Here is a 15861-nt window from a genome sequence, read left to right as displayed (position 1 = left end):
AAAACAGACAAGCAAGCAAGGTATGTTCTTGAAGTGAAGACTTCATCCAGTCAACAGACAGTGTGATTATCCCCAAGTTGTCTGTATCAGTTATCTTCTCATTGCTGGGACAAAAGATCCAAACCAGACGCACCTTGAGGAAGGAAGAGGTTTATTTTCAGCTGACAGTTTTGAGAGTAAGTCCATCATGAAAAGGACACCAAGGCAGGAGCAGGAAGCTAGGATCAAATCATCGCACCAGTCAAAAGGCGAAAAGGACAATGAATGGCGGTTCTTAGCTTTCTATCTTTATATAGTCCACTACCCCTAGCTGCTCATAGTTTGGGTATTCCCATATCAATTAATGCAATTTAGAAAATCCCCAACAGATGTGCCAAGAGATAAATTTTTCACATGGTAATTCTAAAGCCTGCCAAGTTTACAACCAGATACTAACCATCACAATGCTAGTAACCTTTTGTGGAATTAAGCAGCCATCATTTTTATAGTCTTGTGTACTTAATGTTATAATATACCTCTCTAGATATTTACATCTAGATCTATTTTCCAATACCCAAGTCTGTATTACTGTCACATAAGGCTGAAGCCCAGGCTACAGAATGACTTGACTGGATATACCTGGTCCAGATTGGAAAGAACTATAAAACTTTAACAATCACAGAAACAAAATATTGCAGATAAATAGGTGTTGTTAAACACTTGACTAATAAATATCTTTAAGAAACTTAGGCAAATAAAAACATCACCTCCACGGCTTCCCAGGCCCATTTCCTATACTTCAGGTCATGCGTCAGCCGCCACATGTACATATAAGTCTCGATGACTTCTGGCCGTAAGATATAGTACTTTTCATTTTGTCTTGTAGCAATGGCTTCCACACCTCCATCAAATCTGAAAGCTTCTGGTCCCAGTTTCACAACTAAAGCATATGCATCAAGTGAACAAGGGTTAGTGGGCTGTACAGGTTCAGTATTTACAACCTAAAGGCAATTAAGGAAGTACTTACCTATGTTGAAGAGAGATGTCCAAATGATCATTTTAAGGATCACATGGAAGTATCCAGTCATATACACTAACTATTCTATATAAACTTTACAAACTGGCCATGTATCAGACTATTTTAGATAATGGCAACTATCTTCTCTCCCTTTCCCACTCATGAAGTAATGGCTCCACAGCACAGGTTAGGTAGTTGGAAGCTAAGTGGCTGAGATTTTCACAATGGTTTATACAAGTTTCTTTTTGTAGTAGGAAAGAGACCCTCAACTCAGTGTTACTGAGCTATAACCATGGGTCAGAAGGTGAGGCTGGCTTAACTCTTCATGACCTGCATTTCTGTTACTTGAGAAACTAAGGATATATATTTTTAGACATAAAACCAATACAATAAAAATACAAATTTATTTAAGATATTAGAGCCATCAAATTTCACAGTAGTTATGCAAGGTTCCTTACTGGATGACATCAAAGCATGGGGGAATGACTGTAAATGAAGAGTAATATGTACTCACAGGTGCGATTGTAAGACTCATGACAAGTGCGAGCAATTTCTGCCCCGAGTTCAAGGTAATGCTGGGCCAGGACTTCGGGAGCTCCATCAGCCCCTAATGCAAACATGCCTCCTGCAAAGCAGGTCAGGTGGCCCATCTTGTGTTCCAGCAGGCCCCCTTTCCACTCCGCAATGTATGTAAGTCCCCCACTAGATTTGCGGACCAAGTGAGTCTCAATGGCCTGAAAATAAGAAACATTCTGCAATTGTCTTCTCAAATTATACTATAGTATTACTCTTCAACCTCAATCAACCTCCTTCCCTCCACTCCTGTGTTTTTCTATGTATCCTAGGCTGGCCTTGAAATTGCAGCAACCTACTACTTCGGCTGCCCAAGTGCTAGATTCTAGGCACGTGTCCCATGCCCAGCTGTATAGTGTAATTAAAACAATTAACATTACTTACAAATTGAATTTGGCATTGCACATCTAATTTGACCTGCCACGTTACTGCTTTCTGCCTTGTTCCTTCAAACCATATATATCTTTCTTTCTTTTCCTTTTTTTTTTTTTTTTTTTTGAGGTAGGTTTTCACTCTAGTCCAGGCTGACCTGGAATTAACTATGTAGTCTCACAGTGGCCTTGAACTCACAGCGATCCTCCTGCCTCTGCTTCCTGAGAGCTGGGATTAAAGGTGTGTGCCACCATACCCGGCTTCAACCATATCTTTTTAAGTTTGGTAAGAATTTTCATGGTGGGCACACCCTAGGTAGCACTGTTCAGCTCCATGATCAAACACTTGCCCACCTCATACTCCAGATGCCCAAATGCCCTCCCTCCAAGGTAGGCCATTGGTACCAAGTAACAGCTGAACCAGTGCATTCTTATCTTCCAAAGCCCAGGTGCACAGTGGATGAAGAATAGGTCATATTTGGGCGTAAGGCACAGGCCAGTGGCATTAGTATCCATTTCGCCCTCTTCGACTTGAGGGACAGGCAAGAGCGAGAAATGCAGGTTGCTCTGGAGTCAGACTTTGTGGCTTCAAGTTCTAGCTTTGATACTACTTGTGAATGCCAGCAGTTTGCTTAGGATATTCCTAAGTCTCAGTATCTCATCCAAAAGATGAGAGTGGCATTATCTGTCACATTTTGTTTATAAAGCTGTTGGTGCTGAAAACAACATCTGATAAGACATTTACCATCATGTACATCTCATATATGATAATAAACTGAATTGAGTTCATACCTACTTATTCTACTAAGAAAACATATTAGTGTATAATGAATATACATATTTAAAAATGAATAAAGATCTTTAAGAATGGGAAAATGAAAATGTTTTTAAAAATGACTTACAAAATGTCTTTTATTTCTGCTTGAGGACTGTTGGCATTATTTCAAACTAGATAAGGAAATGAATGAAGTATGCTTGGAATTACTAATTTCTAGTGGAAAGGCCCCTCGCCCATTACATCACAGACATAAGGACTATGACTGTGTCTAGAGCTGCTACTGCTTTCAGAAAAGAAAGGTTTTATGGAAGCTATTTGGGAAGAGTAGACAGAAGAATGAATGAAAATGAACAAACATGGAAGAGTAGACAGAAGAATGAATGAAAAGGAACAAACAGGCAGATAAAACCTTTCCTACTTTTAGTAGAAAATAAACCAATGAATCGAAGTAGTAAGAAATGAACACACAACTGTGCTTATTACCTGCTGTTAAGCTAATTTTATTGATGGTTTAGTCATGACATTAATATCTCATTATCATTTAATGCAATGAAACATCTTATTTACACTTCTCATAATGCAAATTGCAATGAAATCCTTCAAGCAGATATTTGTTCATCACCCAAGAAATTATTCTTTCTGCATGGCAAGAGTAATAGCTTTTGAGCTTAGATTAGAGAAACATTATTATCCTGTTATATACAATGAATAAAGTACTATATTATTTTTGGCATGCTTCTGACCAACTTGCTACCTCGTAATATAAATGACAATGAAGTTCCAAAAGTTTCCAAGCAATGGTTCTGTGTGGCAATGGGGAAATGAACATACATACAAAAAAACTAGTCTATAGTGGCTCTACTATGTTTTTGTGTCAAGCCTACAGAGAACTGATTAAGGAAGATACAATATAATCTGTGGTTCCATCTTCCCATATTTGAATAATAGTGCTTTGAGAAAGTCTCTGGACTCCTCAATGTCTGATGTGTCATTTGCCCAGGTATCTTGAACTTTTCTCTCCCTCTCTCTCTCTCTCTCTCTCTCTCTCTCTCTCTCTCACACACACACACACACACACACACATACACACACACGAGATGGAGTTTTTTCTATGTTTTCCAAGCTGGCGTTGAACTTCCAGAGTCAAGTTAGGTGATCCTTCTGGTTCATCACCCAAGTACAAAGGATTGCTTGTATACCACTGCCTCAGTTTATGGTAAGGTTCAATATAGCTCAAAGAAACCTCGTTACAATGTTGCTTTCAAACTAAGAACTTTAGTTTTCCTGTTTTGCTCTCTATACAGTGGATTCAAAGTGTTTTTAGTTTTTGTCAATTTTTAATGATTTATTTATTTATTGGAGACAGAGAAAGGGAGAGAGAGAGATAGAGAATGACTGAGAATGGGCATGCCAGGGCCTCTAGCCACTGCAAATGAAATCCAGATGCATGTGCCACTCTGTGCATCTGATTTACATGGGACCTGGAAAATTGAACCTGGGTCCTTAGGATTCTCAGGCATGCACCTAAATGGCCAAACTATCTCTCCATCCCTCAAAGTATTTTTACAATTCAGAGAATTTTTCATTTGTTCTTAATGGATTTTCCTGTCAATGGTCTGTCTAAATAAACAACATATGTTAAAGTTGCATGAGTACAGTACAAACTGGGGGGGGGGAACAATAGTTCAAAGAATATTTAAAATCTTAAAGTCAAAACCTTTGAGGGTCTACCAGTTGATAATTTGAAGATGGCATAATGTAAACCATTCTATACTGAGAAGATTTTTCAAGATTAAAACCTGAAACCTCATTGGAATCAGGAAAAATAAACCTCACAGGAATAAGTGTTCTAGTGTTACCAAATGAGGAGGAGGCCACAGGGCCATATTCTAGTTTGCCTGTGATGCTTGTCATGAGCCTTAGTAAAAGCTGTGACAAATGTAGGCCATGTTTTTAGATACTTCTGATGCCCATGTGGGAGGAGTAGAGTTGCTTGTGATTTGCCTAGTGAAGCTCTCAGCTGATCTAGGGACGAAACCAGTGCAATAATCTACTTAGGCAGCTCAAAGTAAGCTACATTTCTATTTAAACCAAGTCACCCAAATGTCAACACTACTCAGACCTGCTACTACAGACAACTTGAGGGTAACAGCTGAAATCACCGAGATTACAAATTTCTAAGGCTGAGTGTAGTAGTGCGTACATGTAAGCCCAATAATGGGGAGGCAGAGACAGAAGGGTCATGAGTTTAAAGTCATATTCAGCTACAGAGTGAATTCCAGGCCAGCTGGGTTCCATGAGACTCTGTCTCATGGCCTCTACTTCTAATATACTTTTTCCTATGAATAAATATTGTTGATTATAAAAAAATCTAGTAAGCAGCCAAGAAAAAGGAAAAATTGCTACAGATTTAGAAAAATTTTGTTAACATTATTTTCAAAGCCTTGATAATAATGAATATATGTGTTACCTACATCAGACTTTTTCTTTATGCAGTGTTGCATCAAGCCCAGGACCTTGGACAGGCTAAGCAAGCTCTCTGCTCCTGGACAACATGCCCAACCCCCCATCAGGTTCTTACAATAACAAAGTCAGTCGATTCTACTAAAAAGTACTGAATACAAGTTCAAATAGTCCATATAAAATACGTTTTTTATGTTTTTATTTTTTCCAGGTAGGGTCTCACTCTAGCCCAGGCTGACCTCACATTCACTATGTAGTCTCAGCATGGCCTCAAATTTGCAGCTTCCTACCTTTGCCTCCTGAGTGCTGGGATTAAAGGCATGCACCACCATGCCTGGCTAAAATACTTTCTTGAATAAATTTACTTTCTAACCTAATTTTATTTTTATCAAGGCTTATCTGAAGGTGTTTCTTACTTTTTCTGTTTTGCTCTCTTACTGTACAAATTTATTGCCTGTAAATAAACAATGAAGTATCATATGGAATTTGTATTCACAAATAAATCTATAGTGGTAAAGTAAAAAGGAACAAACGGTGACACACAATTTTAATTTTAATTCCAGCTTTTGGGGGTTTAGCAACTTTGTACAATGGTGTAAAGAAAGCCCCCCATAAAAACATCAAAACAAAACCTATCAATTCATTTAAGTACCTCCCTAACATTCCCCTCAACACACTCTGGGAAAGGCAGCATTGCTGACTCACTGCTCCTACATTATAAAAGGTCTTGGAAAAATACTAATGAACTTCCTAAAATTATGCTTGATTCCAGCTTTTTTATGTGGATATTGCTTCCCAGACAAATTTATTTGAAATGGCAGGAGCCACTGAGACTGTGAATAATCTTCAGAAATTTTAACTTAGTTAATTTTCGGAATATAAATTCAGGAATTTTCTCCCCAACTTTTAAATAGAGCTATGAGGAAGGAAGGAACTCATGAGAGAAGAATACAGCCGTGTATTCCTTGGTGAAGGGGATACATTGTAAAGTGCAGCTAGGTAATTTCATTGTTAGTAAGAAAAACACACACAAAGTAAGACACCATGATGTTAGACAACTATATGTCACTTATTTTGTTGTTGTTGGGACAAAATACCTAACAGGAAGCAATGTAGGAGAGGAAGGATTTACCCCAGTTGGAGGAACACAAAACACATTTAATCCACTGTTCAATGAAGCAAATAGCAATGAATGCCAGTGCTCAGCTTCTTCCCGAGACACTAGTTCACAGAGCGGTGCTGCCTACAGTTATGGTGGGTCTTCTCAACTCAATTAACCCGATCTAGAAGTTCCCTCATAGACCTGCCTGGAGATATGTCTCCTAGGTGATCTGAGATCTTGTCAAGTTTATTGACTGTCAATATTAGCCATTGCATCATACATTCTTCTGGGACCACTGTCATATATATGGCCAATTACTGACCAAAGTTTTGCATGAGTCCATATTATACCTCTTTTTCAGATTGTGCTCTTTATTTTTATTTATTTAGTTTTTGAGACAGTGTCTTACACTGTGGCTTGCCTAGAACTGGTCTCAGCACCCCAAGTGAAGTGGGTTCATATATAAGCCACTACACCTGGCTGGTTTTGTGATTCTTCAGTGAGAACAATGGAAAAACAACTACCCTGTTAGGACTAAAAACATCAAATATCACTGCTACTGTTATAAACCTACTGGTTGTAGAAATTGAACTCTACCTAAGTGGACATACTTTATAACCCACGCATTCATTTAGTACTCTGTTTTGTCAACAATGCCTGATTAATATGTGAGGTTAGAGCTGAAGAGCAACTTGATTTAAATATTAGGTTACCTGAATAGCATCAAAATACATCTTCTTAGCTTCTACATCTGTCTTGTCAGACATTAGCCATGCCTTGAGCAAATATTCATAAAAGCTGTCTCCAAGTCCTCCAATGGACACATGATCTGAAAAGAAAGGAAAATAAATTTCAGAGGGACTCAGCTTTTAATTCAGATAATGCGAAAAATCACATTAACAACCAGTATGCAAAAGCTCATGTCCACTGCATCTCAATGTAACATTTGTATTTCAACAAATCTATAATTTCCGAAAGATCTTCTGAATTGAGCAGATGGGCTGTGAACTCATGTGATATATGTGATATGTTCTTAATAATTACCAGTTTTGTAAGTGTGATGCTAAGAGATGTAATCATGTCTAAAAATTTTGTTCACTAGTAAAAATGCCTAAAATACTTAATAGTATAATACCAAACTCAAACCATAGGCACTTGAAAATCTTAAAAAAAATGCCTTGCAATATGTAAGAGGCTACTCAGGTTCTTGCCCTTGTTATGATTATTTGATAATAATTTTTCTAGTGTTACCAATGTGAAGGGTGGAAGGAAGATGGAGCAGAAGCCTTCTCATTTCTACAATTTGCTTCCATTGCAAAGATCACCACCAACCTTGTAGCTCATCTTAAAAGAAAACAGGACTCCAGAGGCCAGATGAGATTACAATGTGGATTGGATACACCTGGTCAATCCCACAATCCATCCAGATTTCATGTTTGTATGTTTGCCTTTCTCCATACAACAAGTATGCATTTTCTGCCCCATGGTTTGGATGAATATTTTCAGCTTTCAAGCACAATGACTTGCAAAAGCAGAAACAAAATCTATTTGAAACATCATATTTAGTGAATTTTAATATTAACAACATAGCCTATTAAGTTTTATAACTCAGAACTATATTAATCTGGGCTGGAGAGATGGCTTAGTAGTTAAGGTGCTTGCCTGCCAAGCCTAATGACCAGGGTCCAATTCCATGTACCCACATAAGGCAGATACTCAAAGTGGTGCATGCATCTGGAATTTGTCTGCAGTGGCTAGAGGCCCTGACATGCTCACAGTTTTTCTCTCTCTATGCTTGCAAATGCATAAAATAAACTATATTAATCTATTAAAACAAAATATTTGTTGGTTATACGAAAGTAAGTTTGTATATCTATAGCTATAAAAAGTTATTCTGATGCCTAATTAACAATTTCACTTGACTATCTAAAATTCAATAGCTTATCTTTTCTCTTCAACTTTATCTTTTGTTCAGATCTCCATCTTCCCAGCTATACACATAACAAACCAGGGAGTCAATGGGGCTAGGGATATAGCTCACTGTAGAACAGCTGCCATTCCTATGTTAAAGACCTGAGATCAATTACCAAACAAAATACACATATACACACACATACACATTAAAACAACAACAACAAATCAAGTAGTCATTTAAAAATTCTCTCTACCTTCTTATTTACACTTACATTGAGTTTTGAAAGCCTGTATGCTACCTACCACAGATCTCCAGAATCCCTCTATTCCACTATTCTCATCAATATAATCCTTGCTGGAGCCACCGCTTCCTCCTGCCTCTCCATCTGCACTACCCATTCGTTGCTTTCACTCTCAGAGCCTGTGCTATTCCCGCTTAAATTTATTAAAAATAAATGGAAAATTTAGCTCTTCCACCTTCACAGGCTCAGTAGCTCTGTGCAGTCCTTGTCTGTGCTGGGCAAGGAAGACAGAGCAGAAAGACAGTGTCACTCCACCTGTTCCTACAGAGCCTCTTCACCCATCAGTCTGGTCACCTCGTACTTGATGCCTCCAATTCTGGTTCTTTGGAGACTTAGAAGGCTTTTGCATTCATAGTCTTCTCTATATATCAGCCACCCACTCCTCTGGCACATTAAATAAATTCTGGTTCCTCAAACTGTGAGCTCTCACTGCCTTAGGGCTTCCACAGGTTTAGTCTGCCTGAATGTACAAACTCCATCTCCACAATCACATGGCACTTCCTCTACAAGGCTTTCCTTAACCCCTCCCTGTAAGTAAACTTCCTGGTCACAGGCTTTGAGCAGCACAGACTTGTCACACTTATAGTTTCAAAATGTGGTAGAAATACCATGGTCCAGAAAGCAGAGACTAATTTCTGCTTTATAAGTGCATTATATTTCCCAGTATACTCTGGACACTGGAAAATATCATATACTCAATAACTAATTAATGAATTAATCAAGCTTCTTCTATGTTAATAAGGACCATACCTATTCAGGATAGTAGGTCCTATTTTAAATATTTTATTTTTTTTATTTATTTGAAAGAAAGAGAGGGAATGGGTGCACCAGGGTCTCCCGCCACTACAAACAAACTCCAGATGCATGTGCCCCTTTGCATCTGGCTAACATGGGTTCTGGGGAATAGAACCTGGGTCCTTTGGCTTTGCAGGCAAACACCCTAACCTCTAAGCCATCCCTTCAGCCTGCAGGGCCTAATTTAAAGTACTTAAATATGTAATTTCCTTATTGGAAAAAAGTCCAGCATCATATGAGCTTTTTGGAAAAAATGTGCTGTTGAACTTCTGATTCTTAAAATAGCAGTTGTGAACTTTACAGTTTCCTAAATAAATTACTACAGAAACTTCTGGCATTTACACACTAAATAGAGTAGGTATGATCCCACCAACATCAGGCCCTGTTGTTATAAACATGATGGCAGGAGACAAACACAAGCAATGCATGGTAAAGCAAGTTACTAACTGCTTACTGTCAAAATCACAAGGACTAAGTGATAACAACCACCATCCAGACATCATTCACAGTAAGACAATGGGAGTCAAAAACTAACAGCTGGAGGCAAATTGATAATTACCCCCTGTGTTATGATTCTACAATGGAAGGAAGAAGCAAGCTTGGGAATTTGCTGGTTTTTTTTGGAAAAGGGGTTATGAAATGTTATGTAAGTTTTAATTAATTTTGGTAAGTGCTAGCTAATTTTTAATTTTTCTGGCTGCTGTGGTTCAAGTGTGAAATGGCCCATCTAGGCTTATGTGTTTGAACTTGTGGTCTTCAGCTTGGTGGTGGTATTTGGAAAGGTTGTGTGACTTAGAAGGTAGAGCCTTGCTGGAAGAAGGGGGTCACTGGGTATGGGCCTTGAGGTTTTATAGCCCAGCCTCTTACTATGGATGCAACTGACCAGCTGGCCTTCTGTTCCTGCTGCCTCCTTCTATACCATGTGTCCCTTTAATTATAACCCCAGATAAATTCTTCCTTAAGCTGCTTTTTGTTAGGTATTTGGTTATAGTAACAAGAAGAGTAGCTAATACACTATCAAACCTTTAACTGTGGAAAAAAAACAAATAACAAAACAGAGGTGAAACATATCTATTTGATAATTTTTTTTTAAATTTATTTATTTGAGAGTGACAGTCAGAGAGAAAGACAGATAGAGGGAGAGAGAGAGAATGGGCGAGCCAGGGCTTCCAGCCACTGCAAAAGAACTCCAGACGCGTGCGCCCCCTCGTGCATCTGGCTAACGTGGGACCTGGGGAACCGAGCCTCGAACTGGGGTCCTTAGGCTTCACAGGCAAGCGCTTCACTGCTAAGCCATCTCTCCAGCCCTCTATTTGATAATTTTTATGCGTATGCCTGTGTGGTGTGTATGCACATTTGTATGCATGTGTGCAGGTACATGGGCCCATGTATGAAGGTCAGAGGTAGACATTGGACATCTTTCTTAATTGCGCTCCACATTAATTTACTGAGATAGGGTCTCTCACTGACCCTAGAGCTTACTTATCCCATGAGTCTAGCTAGCCAGCTTGCCCTGGGCATCCTCCTGTCTTGCATTCTGAACACTGGGGCTAAAGGTGTTCACAATCACATTTAACATTTATATGGATTCTTGGGATCTGAATTCAGGTCCTCATTTTTATGCTGCAATCAGTTTACCAACTGAGCCATCTTGTAGTCTCATGCTTTAGTAATTTATCATCTTCCTCACAAAGCTTCCCTCTGATCTGGATGTTTCTGTGGGCAACCGTGTTCTGTGTAAGTTCTTGAAGGACATGGGAGAAAAGGAGCCTGATTTTTTTCAGAAGGACAGGACCACCACTGTATAAAGAATATGCATGGCATTTTCATGTCCAATGGCTATAAAGGTGATAAATACCACAGTCACTCAAATCTTATGTCTTCCCTAAAGGGATTTTTCTTTTTGTAAGGTAATTTTGCTCTAGTCCAGGCTGATCTGGAACTCACTAGATAGTCATCTTAGGGGTCTTCATACCTCGGTCTCCCAAGTGCTGGGATAAAAGGCATGCACTACCACACCCAGCCTTGGTTGTTTGAGTATGTCCCTACAGCCTTGAGTTTAAAAGCTTGATCCCCCTCTGGTGGAACTATATGGGAAGGTTGTGGAGCCTTTGGGAGATGGAGCCTTATTGTAGAAAGTTTTATTGAGGCCTTGGGGTTTTACAGTCCAGCCCTGCTTGCTGCACTCAACTCACTCTCTCTGCTTTTCCCCTGCTGATGTGAAGATTTGGTAAAAGGTGGTCTGCTCATGTTATGCTTTCCCAGAAATGGTTTTCCCTCTTAACTACAAGCTGGAAATAAATTCTTTCTTTCCATAAGCTGCTTCAGGTTGGGTGTTTTTGTCTAGCAATGAAAAGGTAACTCTAGCAATGAGAAATTTGGTATGGAGACATGGGGCCATTGCTGTGAAAACCTGACTAGGTTTATTAGAATTGGTTTGTAGAATAGAGGAGGATTTCCAACTTTTATAAGCAAAGTTTAGTGTTTGGTAAAGTTTACAAGACCAAAATGCAAAGAGAACTATGGGTTCTGGAGGTTCAGTTTATGAGGTCTTGGGTGGATGGGGGGGTTTACTGGGAACTAAACTAGCAGCAATTCATGTGATATTCTTTTTTTAATTTAATTTTTATTAACATTTTCCATGATTATAAAAAAAAATCCCATGGTAATACCCTCCCCCCCCCACTTTCCCCTTTGAAATTCCATTCTCCATCATATTACCTCCCCATCTCAATCATTGTACTTACATATATACAATACCAACCTATTAAGTACCCTCCTCCCTTCCTTTCTCTTCCTTTTATGTCTCCATTTTAACTTACTGGCATCTGCTACTAAGTATTTTCCTTCTCACGCAGAAGCCCAATCATCTGTATCATGTGATATTCTGACAAAAAAGGCTGGTTGTATTCTGCCTGTGTTCTCAGAACTCAAGAGAAATTACATTTAAAAGTAATGGACTAGTGTGTTTGGCAAAGGAAAATACAGAGCAGAATGATATGAAAAATATAAAGTGTGGCACAGGAAGCAGTGTGAACAAGTTTTAGGTTCCAGGCACAGAGACTGGAGCCTCTTCAGCTACAACTGTTAAGGAAATTACTACCTGCTAAGTGGGTGGGCCAGCTGTTCTTAATGGGACAATAAGAAAGATACCCTGAGGGTGAAACCCAACCCACTGAAGACTCAATCTAACGAGAATGTAAATTCTTTTTTTTTAAATTCTTTTGTTTTTTTGAGGGAGGGTCTTACTCTAGCCCAGGCTGACCTGGAATTCACTATGGAATCTCAGGGTGGCCTCGAACTCACAGTGATCCTCCTACCTCTGCCTCCCAAGTGCTGGGATTAAAGGCATGCGCCACCACTCCAGGCTGAGAATGTAAATTCTTTGGAAAGGAGAGGGCCTGAAGGAAATATGCTGAAGGAGTTCTTTGCTCCTCAAGGGTAGGCTTTGGCCCACCTGGGGGAAAAACAACAATAACAACAAACAGCAGCGTTGCCCACATAGTACTGGTTTTGGAGGCATGAAAAAAATGCCAGAAGTAGAGTGAACACAAGAGCTGGTGAGACTGACTAATACAAGTTCCAAGACTGCAAGAAAGCCCTGTAAGGCTACTTTGCAAAGCTGTGACAAAGAGCCATAAGTTTCAGTGGAATCCCGTGAGATGCCAAGATGGTGGGGTCATCAGCTACAAAAAGATGTGGCCCACGAAGATCCTGCTCAGGATAGGGGCTGCAGGCAGTACAGCGGAAGGGGTAGAGCTTCCCAAACCTTTTGATGTTCAGTTACTTCATCACACTCTCACATGCCAGATACAGACCTAGAGCTACAGTATTTGGTGTTTGCTCTGCTAGTTTTCAAACTTGCACTGGTCCAGTTTCTCCTTGCTATGGCTTCTTTCTTCCAATTCTTAATGGGAATGTTTACTCTGTGAGAAGTATGTAGCTTATATTTTAATTTCACAGGCTCAGTTAAAACACTGTCTTGATGCTCACCTGAAATTTTGGACTTCTGAACAGTGATGATGTTGGTAGAGACCATGGGGACCTTTAAAAAAACTATTTAGTTTTATTTATATATTTATTAGCCATAGAGAAAAATAAAACAAGAGGGAGAGAAAGAATGGGCATGCAAGGGCCTCTAGCTACTGCAAAATAACTCCAGATGCACATGACACCTTGTGCATCTGGCTTATGTGGGAACTGGGGATTTAAACCTAAGTCCTTAGGTTTTACAGTCAAGCACCTTAACTGCTAAGCCATCTCTCCATCTCCTAAACTATTTTTTTAATGGGGATTTTTGAACTGAATACATTTGGCATCATGAGATGACCATGTGATTGCAGGGGTCAGGGGGAGAATGTGGTGGTTGGGATGTGAAATGTCATGTCCCCATAAGTTGCATGTGTTGAAATGCTTGATCCTCAGCCAGTAGTCCTGTTCTGGTAGGTTGTGGAGCCTTTGGGAAGTGGAGCTTTGCTCTAAGAGGTATTGCTCAGGGTAACCCTTGGGGTTCTATACTTAAGTCCAACTTGCTACACTCAGTTCACTCTACTTCCTCCCTGCTGATGTGAAGTTGTGATGCTCCTGCCATGCTTTCCCTGCAGTGATGAAACTTCCCCTCAAAGCTGTAAGTCAGCAAGAAACCCTTTCATTCCATAAGCTCTGTCTGGTTTGGTATGTTGTTTCAGCAGTGAGAAGGTTAACTGCTGCAAACAGTGAATTGCAACTTATTTTTAATTAAAAAAAAAAAAAAAAAAAAAAGGTCCCATACAGGATTCTTAGTAGCCTAAGGACCAAAAAAGAAAGAAAGAAACAAACAAAAAAAAAACACATAGGAGGATAAAAGTACTCAATATTTTCACTTTTTTGTAGACTTCATGTGACTCTGAATTTCTCATTTGAAGCAATTTGATCTTTCAAAGATATTAGTGACACCATGAACACACACACACACACACACACACACACACACACACACACACACACACACAAACACTCTCTCTCTCTCTCTCACTGTCTCTCTCTCTGTCTTTCTGTTCAATAAACCCAAACAAGGTACCCTTTCTGTGTATAGACATGGATCCTCACATCTAGCATCAATGGTTACAGCATGTACTTGAGTGGCAGGCCAACAGCTGAAGAAAATAAATAAGACTGTTGCAATGAATATTGAAAATGTTTAAGTAAGGAGACACTAAGAAGATACAAAATACTGTGTGTTGAGTTAACAAACAAGGCTACCACCCTCCTGAAGCTTTGCTTCCCTGGAAAGATGTACATACGTGTGATTATAATTAAGAACACTATGATGAGAAAGTAACCAATGCGCAAGGTGGGAAAGTAGGAAGTAGTGGGCCTAGAAGAAGGAAGCTTCTGGATGAAATGGCTGTTGTGTAAGGCCTTAGTACAAGTAAAAACCTTGATATAGCCAAACAAGCCTTGGTTTAAGAATAAAAGGAATGGGGCTAGAGAGTTGTTCAGCTGTTAAAGGCACTTGCTTGCAAAGCCTGATGGCCACCAATAAGGTTTGTTTTTCCATCAGGAAATTGGTCCATAAGCCATTCAAATATAAAAGACTCTGTGTACCAGGAAACACAGCCAATTGTATAGTATACGGGAGACCTAGAAGATTAAGTCAGATTACTCTCATGTAGCTGGCTTTTTGTCCCTCTTTATAGTGACTTCTAAAATCTAAATTACAAAAAGGAAGAAGTAGGGCTAGAGAGATGGCTTAGTGGTTAAGGCACTTGCCTACAAAGCCAATGGACCAACGTTTGATTCCCCAGGCCTACATAAGCCAGCTGCACGGGTGGCACATGCATCTGGCGTTCATTTGCAATGACTGGAGGCCTTGGTGTGTCTATTCCCTCCCCACCCCTGGCTTTTTATCTCCTCTCAAAAAAATAATTAAATATTTTAAAAAAAGAAAGCAGTAAATCAGAGACTTTTCCTTAACTTTTCAAATCTTTGATGTGGAGAACTTCTAAGCTAGCTACCCTTTTAGACATTTTTATTTAATTGCCCTGTACCCAATATTCAAGTAGGACACAAACATTTCTGTCTCAGTGCTCTTTATACTAACAACAAATAAGGACTCTGAAGAATATGCTTATGGGAGTGGTCTCTAACAATATTTATCATACTGGATAACTAAAACAGAATTAATTTTTTTTTTTTTGTTGGGCTGCTGAGATGGCTCAGTGGGGGTGAGCACTTGCTATATAAGCATGAGGGCCTGAGAAGCCCAACTTTGATCTCCAGCACCCATATGAAATGCTGATCATGGCCATGCACGGAGTTAACTGAGTCCTGTGGGGCAGGACAGGGACAGGAGAATTGCTGGGGCCAGCTTCTTAGCCAGTCTTACTGAAAAAAAATGAGCTCTGGATTTAGTGAGAGACTGTCAAGAAAACAGTAAGTAAGAGCTATGGAAGAGAACATTCAACATTTTTATCTGGCCTCCCCACACACATGCACACACTGTACACATACCACACACACCACATATATTACATATACATACACAAACATACATTTTTGTTGACTCATCAAAAATAAGTTATAGT

General features: G+C 39.4%; 1 protein-coding gene across 3 annotated transcripts in view; it reads right to left on the bottom strand.

The window, feature by feature from the left end:
• The window catches only part of Man1a1 (mannosidase alpha class 1A member 1), a 248649-nt gene that overhangs the window by 19177 nt on the left and 213611 nt on the right, over nucleotides 1–15861 (bottom strand). For all 3 annotated transcript variants that reach the window (XM_045158200.1, XM_045158202.1, XM_045158201.1), the window contains 3 exons: nucleotides 6998–7113; nucleotides 1512–1731; nucleotides 747–919 (listed from right to left, as the gene is read on the bottom strand). In XM_045158200.1, coding sequence (XP_045014135.1) covers nucleotides 747–919; nucleotides 1512–1731; nucleotides 6998–7113 — 509 coding nt within the window. The remainder of the gene's footprint in view (nucleotides 1–746; nucleotides 920–1511; nucleotides 1732–6997; nucleotides 7114–15861) is intronic.

This window comes from Jaculus jaculus, chromosome 9, assembly GCF_020740685.1.
Source record: "Jaculus jaculus isolate mJacJac1 chromosome 9, mJacJac1.mat.Y.cur, whole genome shotgun sequence".
NCBI lineage: Eukaryota > Metazoa > Chordata > Mammalia > Rodentia > Dipodidae > Jaculus > Jaculus jaculus.
This window is presented reverse-complemented; position numbering and strand designations above follow the sequence as displayed.